Source organism: Spea bombifrons, chromosome 9, assembly GCF_027358695.1.
Source record: "Spea bombifrons isolate aSpeBom1 chromosome 9, aSpeBom1.2.pri, whole genome shotgun sequence".
Taxonomy (NCBI): domain Eukaryota; kingdom Metazoa; phylum Chordata; class Amphibia; order Anura; family Pelobatidae; genus Spea; species Spea bombifrons.
Genome location: NC_071095.1, coordinates 41,887,269 through 41,910,419, shown reverse-complemented (window position 1 = coordinate 41,910,419; position 23,151 = coordinate 41,887,269). Strand labels below are relative to the sequence as shown.

The window sequence follows — 23,151 nt, the reverse complement described above, 5'->3', positions numbered from 1 at the left end:
TTTAGGAAATTATTCCTTTAGCATCCAGCATAACATCCTAGTTAAAAGGAATGGTATTGGAGGCCTGCTGCGGAAGCTACATGGGACACCAGATATGGCTGAAAATATGAAAAAACTTAGACCGCGGACCTTAAGTTTTTTCCAAAAAATGAAAAATTTTAGAAACACTCAAAACCTTTAGGAAATTATTCCTTTAGCATCCAGCATAACATCCTAGTTAAAAGGAATGGTATTGGAGGCCTGCTGTGGAAGCTACATGGGACACCAGATATGGCTGAAAAAATGAAAAACTTAGACCGCGGACCTTAAGTTTTTGCCAAAAAATGAAAAATTTTAAAAACACTCAAAACCTTTAGGAAATTATTCCTTTAGCATCCAGCATAACATCCTAGTTAAAAGGAATGGTATTGGAGGCCGGCTGTGGAAGCTACATGGGACACCAGATATGGCTGAAAATATGAAAAAACTTAGACCGCGGACCTTAAGTTTTTGCCAAAAAATGAAAAATTTTAAAAACACTCAAAACCTTTAGGAAATTATTCCTTTAGCATCCAGCATAACATCCTAGTTAAAAGGAATGGTATTGGAGGCCTGCTGCGGAAGCTACATGGGACACCAGATATGGCTGAAAATATGAAAAAACTTAGACCGCGGACCTTAAGTTTTTTCCAAAAAATGAAAAATTTTAAAAACACTCAAAACCTTTAGGAAATTATTCCTTTAGCATCCAGCATAACATCCTAGTTAAAAGGAATGGTATTGGAGGCCTGCTGTGGAAGCTACATGGGACACCAGATACGGCTGAAAATATGAAAAAACTTAGACCGCGGACCTTAAGTTTTTGCCAAAAAATGAAAAATTTTAAAAACACTCAAAACCTTTAGGAAATTATTCCTTTAGCATCCAGCATAACATCCTAGTTAAAAGGAATGGTATTGGAGGCCTGCTGTGGAAGCTACATGGGACACCAGATATGGCTGAAAATAGGAAAAAACTTAGACCGCGGACCTTAAGTTTTCGCCAAAAAATGAAAAATTTTAAAAACACTCAAAACCTTTAGGAAATTATTCCTTTAGCATCCAGCATAACATCCTAGTTAAAAGGAATGGTATTGGAGGCCTGCTGTGGAAGCTACATGGGACACCAGATATGGCTGAAAATATGAAAAAACTTAGACCACGGACCTTAAGTTTTTGCCAAAAAATGAAAAATTTTAAAAACACTCAAAACCTTTAGGAAATTATTCCTTTAGCATCCAGCATAACATCCTAGCTAAAAGGAATGGTATTGGAGGCCTGCTGCGGAAGCTACATGGGACACCAGATATGGCTGAAAATATGAAAAAACTTAGACCGCGGACCTTAAGTTTTTGCCAAAAAATGAAAAATTTTAAAAACACTCAAAACCTTTAGGAAATTATTCCTTTAGCATCCAGCATAACATCCTAGTTAAAAGGAATGGCATTGGAGGCCTGCTGTGGAAGCTACATGGGACACCAGATATGGCTGAAAATATGAAAAAACTTAGACCGCGGACCTTAAGTTTTTGCCAAAAAATGAAAAATTTAAAAACACTCAAAACCTTTAGGAAATTATTCCTTTAGCATCCAGCATAACATCCTAGTTAAAAGGAATGGTATTGGAGGCCTGTTTTGGAAGCTACATGGGACACCAGATATGGCTGAAAATATGAAAAAACTTAGACCGCAGACCTTAAGTTTTTGCCAAAAAATGAAAAATTTTAAAAACACTCAAAACCTTTAGGAAATTATTCCTTTAGCATCCAGCATAACATCCTAGTTAAAAGGAATGGTATTGGAGGCCTGCTGTGGAAGCTACATGGGACACCAGATATGGCTGAAAATATGAAAAAACTTAGACCGCGGACCTTAAGTTTTTGCCAAAAAATGAAAAATTTTAAAAACACTCAAAACCTTTAGGAAATTACCGTATTGGCTCGGATATAGGCCGCCCCCGTATATAGGCCGCACCTTAAAAGTTTGGTGCTTTTTTAAAGAAAAAAAATTTTTCTTTAAAAAAGCACCAAAAAACATGCTGCCACTCTGTCCTCCCCCCCCGAGATATGCTGCCACTCTGTCCTCCCCCTCCGAGATATGCTGCCACTCTGTCCTCTCCCCCTCCCCGAGATATGCTGCCACTCTGTCCTCACCCACCTCGAGATACGCTGCCACTCTGTCCTCCCCCCCTTCGAGATACGCTGCCACTCTGTCCTCCCCCCCCTCGAGATATGCTGCCACTCTGTCCTCCCCCCCCTCGAGGCCGGCCACATGACTTATTTCTACTCTTACTCAGACTCCATAGCGTGAAGCCCATTAACTACACGGTTGCTTTTGTGAGGATTTAAACATATATACCTGTATATATGTACCTGTGTCAGAGACAACCGAGTCTTCTAACCAGAGGTTGCGTTGTCTTTTGCGTTTTCAGACTGTCTCTATAGATACATAACATTCTGTCCACTAATAAACAGCATTTCTTGGTAATCAGGGCTTGACTCATTGTGGGATACTTTTTCAATGAGCCATTATTATCTACACAACGAAATATCTTGGTGGGTGCATTGTTGAAACCACAGCAGTCTCCCCTTCAGTTGCTATAAAATGAATTGCAGGATTAGAATTTGATAAAATCCATCTGGCCACTATGTTCAAGACCTTTTGCTGCAACGCATTTAAATGTGATTTTTGGCTTTTTACACAGCTGGTAACCAATGCCTATCCAATATCATTGGGGTTTATGAACAATTACTTCTGTATTTCTTTTGAATTGTGCTTTTGACCCTTACAGCTGCCCGTAGTACCGGTAGTATCTCATGCACACCAGTGACTGGTCTCCAGCGTAGAGACAGGAGCTGCCTCGAACGGTAAGCACCGGACGCACCCTCTGTTTCACCGGTGACACGCACACTCACTCACACACCCTGCCACCTAGCCCTGGGAAGTGCGGCTTCCTTCCTGTAGGAAGACCGGGTTAGACGGGGGATTATCCTATTGTGTTGTGCGGCTTCCTTCCTGTAGGAAGACCGGGTTAGACGGGGGATTATCCTATTGTGTTGTGATCTCAGCCTTACTGCCAGCATCCCTGACAGAATGGGGACACTAGACATTTATCGATGACCGCAAATTCAGACCATTCAGGCCTTGAGCGACCCGGTGCACAGGGATCACACAGGACTTCAATCTCGCCCCATGCTGGAAATCACGCAAGCGCTTCCCTGACTGTTACACTCGTCGGCTAACCCAGAAATAACACAATGGTTTTCCTCGTCCCAGTCACAAATTTAACACCCAATATACACCATCACCTTAAAGAAAAGACCCCTTGAGTTTATTTGTACCACCAGAACTCGCCTCATCGGTACATACCCTAATAAACCCTTAGGTGGTTTCGGGGGTAGTTTATGCCTGTGACGTTAAAGGTTGCCCAAGCATTAGCATTTCAGGTTTTACCCCTGAAGTCCCTGGACGTTAGTAATTACATTACAGATCTTGTCCTTCTGAAGAATCATGTATAGTCTTGTGAATGGGCCAAGAGAGGCTAAGGGGTCAGACCAGGGGTTCTCGGTGTACCCAAACACTCTGATTGCTTTCTCTGCGTTTTCACAAACCAGATACGTCACGCAGTATCGGTGCCCAATACACAGGGGCCTGCTGAGATTGATTTGTTCACCATGTTCCCGTTTGTCCCCTCTCATCTTTTACATCTCTTTAAAAGGGGACTCGTCGAGCTGCATTCTGTTATTTTTGGAAGAGCCGCCGCGAGTCTGACTCTAATTAAATAGGCATGTTGGCTCCAGAGCGAAGCAGAATTGGGTTACTGGGACAGAAGGCATACCCAGCCAAACCAGAGGAACGTACAGATCTGCTTTCAGTTACTCGGCTGAGCCAGAGCTGCCAGGCGTGGAACATTATCCCGGGAGCTCGTGCATGTACTGCATTAACCCCTTCTGGCATCTTATATTCATACTCAAATGTTTGAAATTTGAAGTTACTGTACTAAAGGTCTTAACACGTAGTGGTGTATTAGAAAAGTTACATTCTAGTGGTATAATGAGAGACTCCATACCAAGGAGCTTGCTGTCTAGTGGTTTCAAGGCAGATCCTTTCCCAATGGAGCTTACAGTCTAGCGGTATAATGGCCGACCCTTTCTCAAGGAGCTTACAGTCTAGCGGTGTAATGGCAGACCCTCTCCCAAGGAGCTTACAGTCTAGCGGTATAATGGGAGCCCTTGTCCCAAAAAGGTGGATATCGGGCAAGACTGCAGTCTCCTTACTATTGTTGAGTATCCCAGAATGCAGTCGGAACGGACAAACGGACCAACAATCCACAGCTGGCAGAGAGGTAATTACTACCCAGCTCACAAACATCTTGTACGCAAAGTGCAGGGGCCTGCATGTGCATTACAGGTAGGAAACGGTGTGTGTGGTACTGGGATCCAATACACATAGCTTTGCGTGTTATACAAAGAGAAGGGGCAGCCTTATCACTTCTGTGCTATACGGAGGTAGCACACATTGATCTATATGTAATACACAGACATAAGGTTACAGAAGTTCAGGTGGGAAAGGCAGAGCACTGGCGGTCCGACTCGGAGGAGGAAGAGAAGAGTATAAGGTGTGGGGGTGGCATCTACGTCTTGTGGGAGTTAATGGGGGGGGGTCACAAATAGTGTTGGCTCAGGCTCTTATAAAGAATTCCATTCAGGGTGGGAAGAACGTGCTTCGAATGAGAAGAAATATGTGTATAGGGCCAGACACCCCATACCCACCCAGAAGGACACCCACTGACTCATAGCCCCCTCAGCCCTTACTATCTACCTTTAAATGGTGCAGGAAGAGGATGTGTATCCAGTGGCCATGGCACCCCTCCTAATATTACACATCTGAGGAAGAAGCCGTGCCCTCCCTGGATTCCCACTTCTCAGGGAAGAAGACGGGAAATGGCTTTACCCGACGCAGTTTCCTGAATTGGTCACAATGCGGACGGAAGGGAGGGAGGGGACACCTCAGCACCGGGGTGGAATCAGCCTTGTCACCTTCAGAACCAGTTTTGCCGTCTCCGTTACCAACGTTGTCGGGAAGAAAATCTATGAATACACCTCCGGTCACATAAAAAGCACACTGTACTTTAGTTGTCTATTGAACTCTCGCTCACTACTCTATTACCTTTCTTTCCTACACGCCCTGTAGAATCATGCTTCCGTCCTGGCATTTGTCCAACTCCACAGACTGTAAGCTCTTGGGATTAGGGGCATTCTGCTATTCTGTTCCAAAAATATGTAACATCACTACAGACCTTGGTGACAGATAGGAACCTGATATAGTGCAAGACTGCAGCCTCTATACTACGGCATCTCAGAAGGCAGCAGGAGCCTGTCCGCTTTACTGCACTATGGCTTTCTTAAGCGGATTGTAGTGGGAATTCACCCTACGCGTGCCCCGGTGACATCATGGTGTCGCTATGATCACTTTATTAATGTTGCCACGTTTTGCCTTACCTATAGTTTAAGGCGTGATTAAGAAGAGCCTAGGGAATTCTATTGTGCATGAAACCTCGAATTTAGAATGATTCTGGGATATTTTTACCCTTAAATTACAGGGAAATAATAAAAAATAAAGGTTTATTTTTTTTATTTATTTTTTTTGTCCAAGCGTCTCCAGGCATAGTCTACCCTAGTCATTCCAGGTGCGCTGTATATTTGTAGGGTAGTTGGCATGCGTGACGCTCAACCAGCGGGGTGTATGTAACATAATGCAGCATCTTCTGTTTAACGGATGAAACTGACGGTTGTGAAACTTTATTGCCCCTGTGATCGCCTAAGATTATGGATACAACAGAAGGACTTCCTGAAAGAATACTTTTGTTATTCGGCTGCAGAAATGAGTTTTGACATACAGGGCGGATTACACGCATCAATGTTACTGTGCCCTAACACCAGTATTTACACAATTGCTTTTAAATAGCGACAAGATACTTCAAGTAACCCAATTAGTATTTTCGTACTCCTTCCACCAGCTGCGGACTACAACCCCCATCATATCAGCCAACCGTTGTCCGGCTAATAAATCAGATGTCAGGCTTTGTATTGCCTCCCTGGCACTCTTGGAGTGTAAGCCTCTAGGTTTTGTCCAGGCTTTGTTCACTCTTCTTTTGAATATTACTATTACCCCACTCTGCAGGTAATGATAGCCTGAGGCGGTGATACAGCTGGGGACATGTATCCAAGGAGGGGCAGGAAGCTCTTTGCTGTTTGTCAAGAAGGCAGATGTGTACACACCTGCTCCATGTCCTGATTTACCCCACTGTCAGCGTACTGAGCGGCCTCAAGTCTGTAGTCAGGGCCCGACTGGGAATGAAAACTGCCCTGGAAATAAATGAATACCAGCCCCATATTTCATGGCGCCATTTTGGGGCGTGTTTGTGTTAGAGTGACTGTAGTGCAACATTTTAGAGTGGGTTCTTATGAGGAGCATCATGTATCCATGATGAGGTAGCGTGTCCATCTGCCTGTTGGCCTAAAGACATGATGTCTTAAGAGTGCACCATATTTGGTTCAAATCCCTGTGGCTCATGTGTGTCGTATAAATATCTAGTGGCATATTTGCTTTGTGTATACCTATCCTATTAGAGCAGCTGAACGTATTGTTTTAGAGTGGATACATATAAGTTTATGTGAATCAGGAGAAAGCAGGCTCATATATCAGAAGCAGCATCTGTCTACTTGGTGGTATAGCGGTAAGGTAACCTGCGTATCTTACAAAGTACTGCTGGTTCTAGTCTTACCGGCTCTCTTATGACGTTTAAGTATATATGTGTTTGTATTCATCTCTATAGTGTTAGATTGGCTGTATGCAATGTTTTAGAGTGAGTCAGGAGAAAGCAGAGTCATATATCCACCCCGAGAAAGCCCCACCGACTGCCTGTTGGTGTAAGGGTAAAGTGACCTGGATGCCATACCAAGGATTGCTGGTTTGAATCCCAGAGTCTTCTCTGTCGTGTTAATGCATGTAAAGTGTATATATTGTTTTAGAGTAGGGGCGTATATATAAGTATATGTGAGTCAGGAGAAAGCAGGGTGGTATTTCCACGGCGAGAGAGTAGAACCAACTGCCTGGTGGTGTAAAGGTAAAGTAACCTGCATACTGTACTAAGGATCAATGGTTCAAATCTTGATGGCTCCTCTTTTGTGTTAATGCACCTAGAGTGTATCGATTGTTTTAGAGTAGGGGCGTACATATAATGACAGGGGGTAGCCTCGACTCTCGGGCTATGTCATCCTGGTTAACCCCCCAATAAAAACACGGACACCAGATGTGGGATGAATAAAGGCCACAGACGATTTATTAACGTCAATGCCACGCAACCTGTAAACATTTACGAAGGTGCATTAACACGGCAATGACCCAAATACAATAAAACACCCGAAAGCTTGCCAGGACCAACCGGGGCCAAACTGTAAGCATCACCTTATGGGAGGGCATACCATGATGCCCCTCCCCCACCTGAGGTTCCAGCAACTGCCCAGCCAGGAACCTCCCACCGACACTTTAACACCAGTGGCAATAACCACATAACACCCCCCGGCAACCTGGCAAGCTACCGCCCCCCGGCTGTGACAGAATCCTGAAACGAAACACAGAACCGGGTAGGCTGGCACAACAAAAAGCCCAGAACATTCTTACGCACCAACCTTATGTACCCCCTTCACTTCCTCCCCCTCCCCGTTGAACTTTCTTTGACCCCCTGACCTAGCCCTGCTCTGCACCCCTGTCAGGGCCCCCTCCGTTCCATGCAGACTACGTGGGCATCAGTATATGTGAGTCAGGAGAAAGCAGGGTCATATATCCATGCAGAGAGGCTCACGTTGATGTGAAGACCACAGATGGCTACCTACTTTGCCTATTCTGTGTTGGATTCACCAAAAAGCGTAACAACCAGATTAGAAAGACTTCTTATGCCCAGCATCAGCAAGTGCGTCAGATCCGCAAGAAGATGATGGAAATCATGACTCGTGAAGTGCAGACAAATGACTTGAAAGAAGTTGTTAACAAGCTAATTCCAGACAGTATCGGCAAATACATTGAAAAGGCCTGCCAGTCCATCTATCCTCTACATGATGTGTATGTACGCAAAGTGAAGATGCTGAAAAAGCCAAAGTTTGAGCTGGGCAAACTTATGAAACTACATGGTGAAGGCGGTGGTGCTGGGAAGCCTGCAGGAGATGAGACAGGCGCCAAAGTAGAGCGGGCTGATGGATATGAACCCCCACTTCAGGAATCTGTCTGAGATGCATAATCTGAATTAGAGCCTGTAAAGAAAATATATATTTATATATATATATATATATATATATATAAAATGTAGATATATATATATCCACGCCAAGGACGCAAAACCAACTGCCTGGTGGTGTAAAGGTAAAGTAACTTGCCTACCATACCAAGGGTTGCTGGTTCGACTCTTGCTGGCTCCTCTGTTGTGTTAATGTTTACAGAGTGTCTATGTTATTTTAGAGTAGGGGCGTATATATAAGTATATGTGAGTCAGGAGAAAGCAGTGACATATTTCCACGCCGAGAGCACAAAACCAACTGCCTGGTGGTGTAAAGGAAAAGTAACCTGCCTTCCCTACCAATGATTGATGGTTCGAATCCTGATGGATCCTCTGTGGTGTATATATTGTTTTAGAATAGCGGCGTATATATAAGTATATGTGAGTCGGGAGAAAGCAGGGTCATATATCCACGGCGAGAACGCGAAACCAACTGCCTGGTGGTGTAAAGGTTAAGTAAACTGCCATCCGTACCAAGGATCGCTGGTTCGAATCCTGATGAATATATTGTTTTAGAATAGGGGCGTGTATATATAAGTATATGTCAGTCGGGAGAAAACAGGGTCATATATCCACGGCGAGACACCGCAGTCGGCTGCTCGGTGGCGTGAAGGTATAGTTGCCTGCTTGACATACAATGGATCGCTGGTTCGAATCCTCATGATGACTTCTGTGCGTAAGTACGCAGTGTGGCTCTGCTTGTGTGTGCTAGTGGATGGTGTTAAAGTGGCTCTGTGGCACTCTAACGTTGGACACTTACATACACATCTACAGCCTCACCTGCATACGCATAGCTGGTTGCGGGTAACACTTGAAGGTTGCACTAAGCCGTGTGTCCTCACACGCAGTGGCCGAAAACACTGGTTGCGGAAAAGGTTTCGGAATGTGTGCGCATCCGCTTGACCCGTTCATGTGCATGCACAGTAGCCCACACAGTGACTTACATGGAGAATCATCATGGCGGATACAAAACCGCGGATACGATACCGGAGATCTGGAGTATGACGGGGCATCACCGGCAGCCACCCCTTTCCTTCTCTCTGCTTCTTTCGGGACAGAAATAAACACAATATACTCTTTGTATATTGTGAGACAAAGACCCCCTTCAGGGGGTTTTACTCACTTCAGGGAGCGTGGTCATGGGCGCATGTCCCCCACCATCCATGCAACATGTATAAAGTATAGCAACATGTATAAAGTATAGCAACATGTATAAAGTATAACTAAAGTAACATGTATAAAGTATAGCAACATGTATAAAGTATAACTAAAGTAACATGAATAGAGTATAAAGGTAACATGCAATAGAGTATAAAGAAAAACACTTAATTAGAAACACTTAATTAATTAAAACACTTAATTAACAAAGTGTAACACCTTAGTAATAATATATCTAAGTGGTTTACTATACTTTGTTAATTAAGTGTTTCTAATTAAGTGTTTTATCTTTATACTCTATTTTTATACTCTATTGCATGTTACCTTTATACTCTATTCATGTTACTTTAGTTATACTTTATACATGTTGCTATACTTTATACATGTTGCTATACTTTATACATGTTGCATGGATGGTGGGGGACATGCTCCCATGACCACACCCCCCTGAAGTGAGTAAAACCCCCTGAAGGGGGTCTTTGTCTCACAATATACAAAGTAATACATTGTGTTTGTTTCTGTCCCGAAAGAAGCAGAGAGAAGGCAAAGAGGCAGCTGCCGGTGATGCCCCATCATACTCCGGATCTCCGGTATCGTATCCGCCATGATGATTCTCCATGTAAGTCGCTGTGTGGGCTACTGTGCACGCACATGAACGGGTCAAGCGGATGCACACACATTCCGAAACCTTTTCCGCAACCAGTGTTTTCGGTCACTGCATGCAAGGACACACGGCTTAGCGCAACCTTCAAGTGTTATCTGCAACCGGCTATGTGTATGCAGGTGAGGCTGTAGATGTGTATGTAAGGGTCTGATGTTAGAGTGCCACAGAGCCACTTTAACACCATCCACTAGCGCACACAAGCAGAGCCACACTGCGTACTTACGTGCAGAAGTCATCATGAGGATTCGAACCAGCAATCCATTGTATGTCAGGCAGGTAACTATACCTTCACGCCACCGAGCAGCCAATTGTGCTTTCTCGCCGTGGATATATGACCCTGCTTTCTCCCAACTCACATATACTTACATATATGCCCCTATTCTAAAACAATATATTCATCAGGATTCGAACCAGCGATCCTTGGTATAGTATGCAGGTTACCGTACCTTTACACCACCAGGCAGTTGGCTTTGCTTTCTCGCCGTGGATATATGACCCTGTTTTCTCCTGACTCACATATACTTATATATATGCCCCTACTCTAAAATAACATATACACCACAGAGGATCCATCAGGATTCAAACCAGCGATCCTTGGTATAGTATGCAGGGTACCTTACCTTTACACCACCAGGCAGTTGGCTTTGCCTTCTCGCCGTGGATATATGACCCTGTTTTTTCACATATACTTATATATATGCCCCTACTCTAAAATAATATATACACCACAGAGGATCCATCAGGATTCAAACCATCGATCCTTGGTATGGTAGGCAGGTTACTTTACCTTTACACCACCAGGCAGATTGCTTTGCTTTTTTGGCGTGGAAATATGTCGCTGTTTTCTCCTGTCTCACATATCCTTACATATACTCCCCTACTCTAAAATAATATATACATTCAACAATTATTCACTAACACCATCTTGTAGCTATCTGGATTCAAACCAGCGACCCTTTGAATGTTGGGCTGCTTACCTTACCTTACCTTTACGCCACCACGTGTGCAACCGGCTCTGTTGTTTCCTCTCCTAAGGAATATGATGCCTATCATCTCCTGACTCACAAATACTTACATGCACCTACGCTAACACGATACATGCCCTTTAAAATTATGCATTTCTAACACTATATATATATATATATATATATATATATATATATATATATATATATATATATATATATATATATATATATATATATATATATATATATATATATATATATATATATATATATATATATATATATATATATATATATATACACACACAAAGTAACTATAACAATACATACTTCCACTTTAACACTAAAACATGTAACGCGATATGAACCGGCAACCCCTTTGCACATCAAGCGAGGCATATTACCATTACCAGGGAATAGGAAGCGATGTGCCGCCATGACCCTGTGTTCTCCTCACTTACATTTACTGACATATACCCTCTCTAAAACATTACATACACCCTACATATATACACAGCAACTGTAACAATATATACTCACACTAACACAATAAAGGAGCCTCGAAAACACTAGATACAGAAATACCAAATATAAATAAATATATACACTGCAAAATACTTACATGCAATAAAGAGCCCATTGGGGTCTGAACCAAAGACTCCTAACTTGACAGGTAGGGCACATTACCTCTACGCCATCAAACAACTGAGGCTTTGCCATGGATATATGACCCTGTTATCTCCTCACTGACATTATACTATTATATAACCTCTCTAAAACATTACATACACCCTACATATATACACACAACAACTGTAACAATATATACTCACACTAACACAATAAAGGAACCTCGAAAACACTAGATACAGCAATACCAAATATAAATAAATATATACACTGTTAAAGGCGATAAAGAAGTCAGTGGGGTCCAAATCACGAACCCCTTACACAACAGGAAAGGCACATTGGCACATTACCTCTACGCGATCAGAGAACTGAGGCTTTGCTGTAGATATATGACCCTGTTGTCTCCTCACTGACATATACCCTCTCTAAAACATTACATACACCCTACATATATACACACAGCAACTGTAACAATATATACTCACACTAACACAATAAAGGAGCCTCGAAAACACTAGATACAGCAATACCAAATATAAATAAATATATACACTGCAAAATACTTACACGCAATAAAGAAGCCATTGAAGTTCGCACCAAGAATGCCTTATGTAACAAGTAGGTCACATTACCGTTACACCATCAAACAACCAGGTTCTTTGGGATATCACCATAGATATATGACCCTGTTTTCTCCTCATTGACATAAACTGTTATATAACCTCTCTAAAACATTACTCACACTTTAACACGATAAAGAGCCTCTAAAACACTAGATACAGCATTACCATATATAAATAAATATATACACTGCAACATACTTACTCACAACATAGAGGCCCCGTTATCTTAGAACATTAACTGATAATTGCTAAATATCATACGTTATTTGTGGGAAATAATAATATTTTTAAATAAACAGCATGAACTATAGTAAATGTTAACAGAATTTTATTGACACGTTAAATTGGAAGTTCAGTTTACAGATAACATGAAAATCCTCTGGTGGAGGTCAGTGTAGGATGGTCTTGGACTCCATGGTGTAGCCAGCGAGACAAACAGGCAGATGATGCAATAATAGGCGTGGCTGAATCAAGTGGGCGGGGCCTAAATCATTTCAGTTCCAACCACAAATGAGACAAGTCGTTGGCAAAGCAGGCTCAGGAGGGCCAACCACATATCCATACATGCGTGGTAGAGCAGCTTGTCAGCGTAACTACCAACATGTCAAGATCATGTCACAGGTGCAATCTCACCTCTCAAAGTCCCTCAAATAAATATAAAATATATTTTCTCCATTTGAGTTTTTCCTCATATTACTATGGCATTTAATTCCACCATCTAAGCGTGCCGACCCTGGCATATGTTGTGTACAGTCACCTACATAGACCTCATGTTCAATCTACATGTATGTACAAACACATGTATGAGATACATTTATAAATGCCTTTTAAGAAAATTTTGTTTCTGTTCCTTTCTTTTTTTAACTTGATTTGTTAGATATTGGGACATACTGGGGAAAATGTTTTATGTAAATACAAAAAGGAGCACATGGGAGAAGACAATACCTGAGTCTAAGTAGCAATAGGTAATATCTATAATGCTGGAAGTGAAAAGTTATCCTAGGATGAGTGATGTTATTAAGGTGAGGGTATTAAACATGCATGGGATAGACATACGGCTCCTGAATCTAAGACAAGACCAACGACTGATTAAGGTTTGAGTCTTTACAGCAGGAGAAACGGGCGAGTAGACGGGGGCCGAATGGGGCCGATCTGTCGGCAGGTTCCATGATTCTATAATATTAGATTTAAAAGAGCAAAATGCGCTATGCGTTGCTTTGAGACCCTTTGTATCATATTTGTTCAACATTGTGGCTTCACAGAGTCACCTGTTAACCGCTACAATGTAGCAAAATAATGAAAGCATAATTCTGTATATTATGCTGTATGATGTAGCAAAAGGAAAAAAGAATGCATGCAATTTGTGACGTGTATATGTTCTGTTACACACACACACACACTTTTTACGTAAAAAGTCTATAAGGGGAGGCCAAGGAACGGTTGGAGCCTCTCGAAAAAAACAAGACTCCCCCTGAAAATGTTTGATTGGCTGAAATAGTTTTTAATGGAGTCATCACGGCGTTAACTGCCACGCTTCATAATTTTAAATAGTCTTCAGTTAGCTAAAACATCAATTTCAATTTTAAGTAAGTCACTTAAAGCCCGGCTTAATCTTGCTGAAATGGATTTTTGTTTAAAAAAAAACCTCCAAAAGGTAAAAAGTAAGATTTCATAAATGGATGTTTCGGTTCTGTTTCATTTCTAGCTTCCAAAGTCGCGCAGAATACACAGAAAACAAAATGATTCCTTTTTGGTGCAAAGTTTCAATGTTGATCTTATCACCGTGGCAACCATTGACTTGGTTCTTCTGCTTAGACCATTCCTATGGTTGCTATGGTGATAGAACTGATAGAACATTCCATTGGTTCCAACGTTCCAAACGTAGCAGTTGCTCTCAGTACGTTGATCAAATTAAACTGACCCGTTATGGTCTGTATCTGGAACATGGTGTGGTTTGTGCGTTCGATTGCGAACATAATCTCTAGGTAGAGGTCGGCTTCATTTGCCTTTGGTCCTCCACTACGTGTTCCAAATCCAACAAGTAATAAAAGCATCGTGAAGGTGCAGAGGCACCCCACGATTATCAGAAGAGTATCTAACATCTTCTCACTCGCCTGCTCTGCTGAGCAATGAGAAGTGTCTGAGTTTCACCTGCTTTATATAACCTCCTATGATGACATCACAGAGGCTGATGATGCAATAGTGGGCGTGGCTGCATCAAGTGGGCGGGGTCTAAATCATTTCAGTTCCAACCACAAATGAGACAAGTCCCTTAAAGCCTGGCTTAATCTTACAGAAATGGGTTTTTGTTTAATAAAAAAAAACAAAAGGTAAAAAGTAATATTTCATAAATGGATATTTCGGTTCTGTTTCATTTCTGGCTTGAAAAGTCGCGCAGAATACACGGAAAACAAAATGATTCCTTTTTGGTGCAAAGTTTCAATGTTGATCTTATCAACATGGCAACCATTGACCTGGTTCTTCTGCTTAGACCATTCCTATGGTTGCTATGGTGATAGACCTGATAGAACATTCCATTGGTTCCAACGTTCCAAATGTAGCTGTTGCTCTCAGTACGTTGATATTGCCCTTGATCAAATTAAACTGACCCGTTATCTTAGAACATTAACTGATAATTGCTAAATATCATACGTTATTTGTGGGAAATAATAATATTTTTAAATAAACAGCATGAACTATACTAAATGTTAACAGAATTTTATTGACACGTTAAATTGGAAGTTCAGTTTACAGATAACATGAAAATCCTCTGGTGGAGGTCAGTGTAGGATGGTCTTGGACTCCATGGTGTAGCCAGCGAGACAAACAGGCAGATGATGCAATAATAGGCGTGGCTGAATCAAGTGGGCGGGGCCTAAATCATTTCAGTTCCAACCACAAATGAGACAAGTCGTTGGCAAAGCAGGCTCAGGAGGGCCAACCACATATCCATACATGCGTGGTAGAGCAGCTTGTCAGCGTAACTACCAACATGTCAAGATCATGTCACAGGTGCAATCTCACCTCTCAAAGTCCCTCAAATAAATATAAAATATATTTTCTCCATTTGAGTTTTTCCTCATATTACTATGGCATTTAATTCCACCATCTAAGCGTGCCGACCCTGGCATATGTTGTGTACAGTCACCTACATAGACCTCATGTTCAATCTACATGTATGTACAAACACATGTATGGGATACATTTATAAAGGCCTTTTAACCCCTTCGAGACAAAGGCTGATTTTACTTTTTGTACCCTTTGTGACAATGGCCTTTTTAACATTTCTGTGCTGCTTGTGTTTAGCTGTAATTTTCTTCTTTCCCGTTTACTGAACCCACACACATTAGATATTGTTTTTTTCAGGACAAGAAGGGCTTTCTTTAGATGACATTGTTTTGATTGTATCATATTATTTACTATTAAAAAAATTATAAAATATGGTGAAAAATTTAGAAAAAAATGACTGTTTCTAACTTTTAGTTGAAAAATCTTTTACTCATCTATAAAAGGTAATGAAAAAACCTGCTAAATAGATTCTACTATTTGTCCTGAGTTTAGAAATACCCAATGTTTTTATGTTTTTTTGCTTTTTTCTACCCATTATGGGGCAATAAGTACAGGTAGCGTTTTGCTATTTCAAAGCCATTTTTTCAAAATCTGGTAATTCTTCCCCCCTTGTGCCATTTCGGGTATCTTTGAAGCCGGCCAATGCAATTTACCCCATCAAGTCATATATTTTTGAAAACTAGACAGCCCAGGGTATTCCAAATGCTAGTATTTTAACTCTTTCCATGCACCATATCTACCACCAGTCTTTGTCAAACTTTATGGTAGTCATTTTTTTGCATTTGTTTTGTCATACACATTTTACTTCAGGTATGAATTAAAATGTTCTCGTTTATGTCACTATCACAAAACACCCCAATATGTGTTCAGCAACATCTCCTGAGCGCAGCAATACCCCACATGAATGATTTTGCCTGGCTGTTTGGGGGCAAAAGGGCCACATTTGGGGCATGCGCATTTTTCAATGTTGAACTTTGGCATTTGGGGATCCACTGCCCATGCCCTATTTGGTACATCTTTGAGCCAGGCCATTTCAGTGTGCCCAACAAAACCATATATTTTTCAAAACTAGACACCACAGGGTATTTCAAATGCTAGTATTTTAACTCTTTCCATGCACCATATCTACCACCAGTCTTTGTCAAACTTTGTTGTAGTCATTTTTTTGCATTTGGTTTTCCACACACATTTTAATTCAGGTATGAATTAAAATGTTCTCGTATATGTCACTATTACAAAACACCCCAATATGTGTTCAGCAACATCTCCTGAGTACAGCGATACCTCACATGAATGATTTTGCCTGGCTGTTTTGGGGCAAAAGGGCCACATTTGGGGCATGCGCTTTTTTCAATGTTGAACTTTGGCATTTGGGATCCACTGCCCATGCCCTATTTGGTACATCTTTGAGCCAGGCCATTTCAGTGTGCCCAACAAAACCATATATTTTTCAAAACTAGACACCACAGGGTATTTTAAATGCTGGTATTTTAACTCTTTGCATGCACACATTTTACCACCAGCATTTTTTCAAAGTTTGCAGTAATATTTTTGTGTGTGTATTTTTCCCACTCACACCTACTTTATGTATGAATTTACAGCTCCTGGTATATGCCGCTGTCACACGACACCCCATAATGTGTTCAGCAACATCTCCTGAGTACAGTGATACCCCACATGCATGGGTGTGTCATTTTTTGGGGGAACTAAAAGGCCACATTTGGTACGTGTGCATTTTTCTAATTGGAAATTAGATGTGTGGCCATCCTTCCCCCCATGTTAATTGGGACGTTGTTCAATTTACCCCATCAAATCATACATTTTTTAAAAGTAGACACCCCACGGGCATTTAATATGCCAGTATTTTAACTCTTTCCATGCGAGAATTGTTTTAAGCTAATATGCTAATTTTAGGACTTGCTCACAAAAATATATTTTTTATATATATATTTATTTTTTTTTATTATTTTTTTTTAAAAAAATTTTAACATTTTTTTTCAACTTGGAGGTTCCCCTGATAGTGACATCAGTGGGAAATGATTTTTACATTTTACTGTTTTTTTACTATTATTTATTACTATTAAATCCATGTCCTGATTTACCCCACTGTCAGCGTACTGAGCGGCCTCAAGTCTGTAGTCAGGGCCCGACTGGGAATGAAAACTGCCCTGGAAATAAATGAATACCAGCCCCATATTTCATGGCGCCATTTTGGGGCGTGTTTGTGTTAGAGTGACTGTAGTGCAACATTTTAGAGTGGGTTCTTATGAGGAGCATCATGTATCCATGATGAGGTAGCGTGTCCATCTGCCTGTTGGCCTAAAGACATGATGTCTTAAGAGTGCACCATATTTGGTTCAAATCCCTGTGGCTCATGTGTGTCGTATAAATATCTAGTGGCATATTTGCTTTGTGTATACCTATCCTATTAGAGCAGCTGAACGTATTGTTTTAGAGTGGATACATATAAGTTTATGTGAATCAGGAGAAAGCAGGCTCATATATCAGAAGCAGCATCTGTCTACTTGGTGGTATAGCGGTAAGGTAACCTGTGTATCTTACAAAGTACTGCTGGTTCTAGTCTTACCGGCTCTCTTATGACGTTTAAGTATATATGTGTTTGTATTCATCTCTATAGTGTTAGATTGGCTGTATGTAATGTTTTAGAGTGAGTCAGGAGAAAGCAGAGTCATATATCCACCCCGAGAAAGCCTCACCGACTGCCTGTTGGTGTAAGGGTAAAGTGACCTGGATGCCATACCAAGAATTGCTGGTTTGAATCCCAGAGTCTCCTCTGTGGTGTTAATGCATGTAAAGTGTATATATTGTTTTAGAGTAGGGGCGTATATATAAGTATATGTGAGTTAGGAGAAAGCAGGGTGGTATTTCCACGGCGAGAGAGTAGAACCAACTGCCTGGTGGTGTAAAGGTAAAGTAACCTGCATACTGTACTAAGGATCAATGGTTCGAATCTTGATGGCTCCTCTTTTGTGTTAATGCACCTAGAGTGTATCGATTGTTTTAGAGTAGGGGCGTACATATAATGACAGGGGGTAGCCTCGACTCTCGGGCTATGTCATCCTGGTTAACCCCCCAATAAAAACACGGACACCAGATGTGGGATGAATAAAGGCCACAGACGATTTATTAACGTCAATGCCACGCAACCTGTAAACATTTACGAAGGTGCATTAACACGGCAATGACCCAAATACAATAAAACACCCGAAAGCTTGCCAGGACCAACCGGGGCCAAACTGTAAGCATCACCTTATGGGAGGGCATACCATGATGCCCCTCCCCCACCTGAGGTTCCAGCAACTGCCCAGCCAGGAACCTCCCACCGACACTTTAACACCAGTGGCAATAACCACATAACACCCCCCGGCAACCTGGCAAGCTACCGCCCCCCGGCTGTGACAGAATCCTCAAACGAAACACAGAACCGGGTAGGCTGGCACAACAAAAAGCCCAGAACATTCTTACGCACCAACCTTATGTACCCCCTTCACTTCCTCCCCCTCCCCGTTGAACTTTCTTTGACCCCCTGACCTAGCCCTGCTCTGCACCCCTGTCAGGGCCCCCTCCGTTCCATGCAGACTACGTGGGCATCAGTATATGTGAGTCAGGAGAAAGCAGGGTCATATATCCATGCAGAGAGGCTCACGTTGATGTGAAGACCACAGATGGCTACCTACTTTGCCTATTCTGTGTTGGATTCACCAAAAAGCGTAACAACCAGATTAGAAAGACTTCTTATGCCCAGCATCAGCAAGTGCGTCAGATCCGCAAGAAGATGATGGAAATCATGACTCGTGAAGTGCAGACAAATGACTTGAAAGAAGTTGTTAACAAGCTAATTCCAGACAGTATCGGCAAAGACATTGAAAAGGCCTGCCAGTCCATCTATCCTCTACATGATGTGTATGTACGCAAAGTGAAGATGCTGAAAAAGCCAAAGTTTGAGCTGGGCAAACTTATGAAACTACATGGTGAAGGCGGTGGTGCTGGGAAGCCTGCAGGAGATGAGACAGGCGCCAAAGTAGAGCGGGCTGATGGATATGAACCCCCACTTCAGGAATCTGTCTGAGATGCATAATCTGAATTAGAGCCTGTAAAGAAAATATATATTTTTATATATATATATATATATATATATATATATAAAATGTAGATATATATATATCCACGCCGAGGACGCAAACTGCCTGGTGGTGTAAAGGTAAAGTAGCTTGCCTACCATACCAAGGGTTGCTGGTTCGACTCTTGCTGGCTCCTCTGTGGTGTTAATGTTTACAGAGTGTCTATGTTATTTTAGAGTAGGGGCGTATATATAAGTATATGTGAGTCAGGAGAAAGCAGTGACATATTTCCACGCCGAGAGCACAAAACCAACTGCCTGGTGGTGTAAAGGAAAAGTAACCTGCCTTCCCTACCAATGATTGATGGTTCGAATCCTGATGGATCCTCTGTGGTGTATATATTGTTTTAGAATAGCGGCGTATATATAAGTATATGTGAGTCGGGAGAAAGCAGGGTCATATATCCACGGCGAGAACGCAAAACCAACTGCCTGGTGGTGTAAAGGTTAAGTAAACTGCCTTCCGTACCAAGGATCGCTGGTTCGAATCCTGATGAATATATTGTTTTAGAATAGGGGCGTGTATATATAAGTATATGTCAGTCGGGAGAAAACAGGGTCATATATCCACGGCGAGAAACCGCAGTCGGCTGCTCGGTGGCGTGAAGGTATAGTTGCCTGCCTGACATACAATGGATCGCTGGTTCGAATCCTCATGATGACTTCTGTGCGTAAGTACGCAGTGTGGCTCTGCTTGTGTGTGCTAGTGGATGGTGTTAAAGTGGCTCTGTGGCACTCTAACGTTGGACACTTACATACACATCTACAGCCTCACCTGCATACGCATAGCTGGTTGCGGACAAGGTTGCGGGTAACACTTGAAGGTTGCACTAAGCCGTGTGTCCTCACACGCAGTGGCCGAAAACACTGGTTGCGGAAAAGGTTTCGGAATGTGTGCGCATCCGCTTGACCCGTTCATGTGCATGCACAGTAGCCCACACAGTGACTTACATGGAGAATCATCATGGCGGATACAAAACCGCGGATACGATACCGGAGATCTGGAGTATGACGGGGCATCACCGGCAGCCACCCCTTTCCTTCTCTCTGCTTCTTTCGGGACAGAAATAAACACAATATACTCTTTGTATATTGTGAGACAAAGACCCCCTTCAGGGGGTTTTACTCACTTCAGGGAGTGTGGTCATGGGCGCATGTCCCCCACCATCCATGCAACATGTATAAAGTATAGCAACATGTATAAAGTATAGCAACATGTATAAAGTATAACTAAAGTAACATGTATAAAGTATAGTAACATGTATAAAGTATAACTAAAGTAACATGAATAGAGTATAAAGGTATAATGCAATAGAGTATAAAGAAAAACACTTAATTAGAAACACTTAATTAGAAACAATTAATTAAAACACTTAACTAACAAAGTGTAACACCTTAGTAATAATATATCTAAGTGGTTTACTATACTTTGTTAATTAAGTGTTTCTAATTAAGTGTTTTATCTTTATACTCTATTTTTATACTCTATTTCATGTTACCTTTATACTCTATTCATGTTACTTTAGTTATACTTTATACATGTTGCTATACTTTATACATGTTGCATGGATGGTGGGGGACATGCTCCCATGACCACACCCCCCTGAAGTGAGTAAAACCCCCTGAAGGGGGTCTTTGTCTCACAATATACAAAGTAATACATTGTGTTTGTTTCTGTCCCGAAAGAAGCAGAGAGAAGGCAAAGGGGTGGCTGCCGGTGATGCCCCATCATACTCCGGATCTCCGGTATCGTATCCGCCATGATGATTCTCCATGTAAGTCGCTGTGTGGGCTACTGTGCACGCACATGAACGGGTCAAGCGGATGCACACACATTCCGAAACCTTTTCCGCAACCAGTGTTTTCGGTCACTGCATGCAAGGACACACGGCTTAGCGCAACCTTCAAGTGTTATCTGCAACCGGCTATGTGTATGCAGGTGAGGCTGTAGATGTGTATGTAAGTGTCTGATGTTAGAGTGCCACAGAGCCACTTTAACACCATCCACTAGCGCACACAAGCAGAGCCACACTGCGTACTTACGTGCAGAAGTCATCATGAGGATTCGAACCAGCAATCCATTGTATGTCAGGCAGGTAACTATACCTTCACGCCACCGAGCAGCCGATTGTGCTTTCTCGCCGTGGATATATGACCCTGCTTTCTCCCAACTCACATATACTTACATATATGCCCCTATTCTAAAACAATATATTCATCAGGATTCGAACCAGCGATCCTTGGTATAGTATGCAGGTTACCTTACCTTTACACCACCAGGCAGTTGGCTTTGCTTTCTCGCCGTGGATATATGACCCTGTTTTCTCCTGACTCACATATACTTATATATATGCCCCTACTCTAAAATAACATATACACCACAGAGGATCCATCAGGATTCAAACCAGCGATCCTTGGTATAGTATGCAGGGTACCTTACCTTTACACCACCAGGCAGTTGGCTTTGCCTTCTCGCCGTGGATATATGACCCTGTTTTTTCACATATACTTATATATATGCCCCTACTCTAAAATAATATATACACCACAGAGGATCCATCAGGATTCAAACCATCGATCCTTGGTATGGTAGGCAGGTTACTTTACCTTTACACCACCAGGCAGATTGCTTTGCTTTTTTGGCGTGGAAATATGTCGCTGTTTTCTCCTGTCTCACATATCCTTACATATACTCCCCTACTCTAAAATAATATATACATTCAACAATTATTCACTAACACCATCTTGTAGCTATCTGGATTCAAACCAGCGACCCTTTGAATGTTGGGCTGCTTACCTTACCTTACCTTTACGCCACCACGTGTGCAACCGGCTCTGTTGTTTCCTCTCCTAAGGAATATGATGCCTATCATCTCCTGACTCACAAATACTTACATGCACCTACGCTAACACGATACATGCCCTTTAAAATTATGCATTTCTAACACTATATATATATATATATATATATATATATATATATATATATATATATATATATATATATATATATATATATATATATATATATATATACACACACAAAGTAACTATAACAATACATACTTCCACTTTAACACTAAAACATGTAACGCGATATGAACCGGCAACCCCTTTGCACATCAAGCGAGGCATATTACCATTACCAGGGAATAGGAAGCGATGTGCCGCCATGACCCTGTGTTCTCCTCACTTACATTTACTGACATATACCCTCTCTAAAACATTACATACACCCTACATATATACACAGCAACTGTAACAATATATACTCACACTAACACAATAAAGGAGCCTCGAAAACACTAGATACAGAAATACCAAATATAAATAAATATATACACTGCAAAATACTTACATGCAATAAAGAGCCCATTGGGGTCTGAACCAAAGACTCCTAACTTGACAGGTAGGGCACATTACCTCTACGCCATCAAACAACTGAGGCTTTGCCATGGATATATGACCCTGTTATCTCCTCACTGACATTATACTATTATATAACCTCTCTAAAACATTACATACACCCTACATATATACACACAAC

At 41.7% G+C, this 23,151-nt stretch overlaps 2 protein-coding genes across 2 annotated transcripts; both read left to right on the top strand.

Annotated features, from left to right (window-relative positions):
* Positions 1–7,832: 7,832 nt before the first annotated feature.
* Positions 7,833–8,329, top strand: LOC128504735 (40S ribosomal protein S3a-like; the record flags this gene model as incomplete). The annotated part of the gene is made up of 1 exon (XM_053474921.1): positions 7,833–8,329. A coding segment is annotated over one exon (474 nt), but the record flags the coding sequence as incomplete, so codon positions are not given.
* Positions 8,330–19,079: 10,750 nt separating this feature from the next.
* Positions 19,080–19,576, top strand: LOC128504732 (40S ribosomal protein S3a-like; the record flags this gene model as incomplete). The annotated part of the gene is made up of 1 exon (XM_053474918.1): positions 19,080–19,576. A coding segment is annotated over one exon (474 nt), but the record flags the coding sequence as incomplete, so codon positions are not given.
* Positions 19,577–23,151: the final 3,575 nt, after the last annotated feature.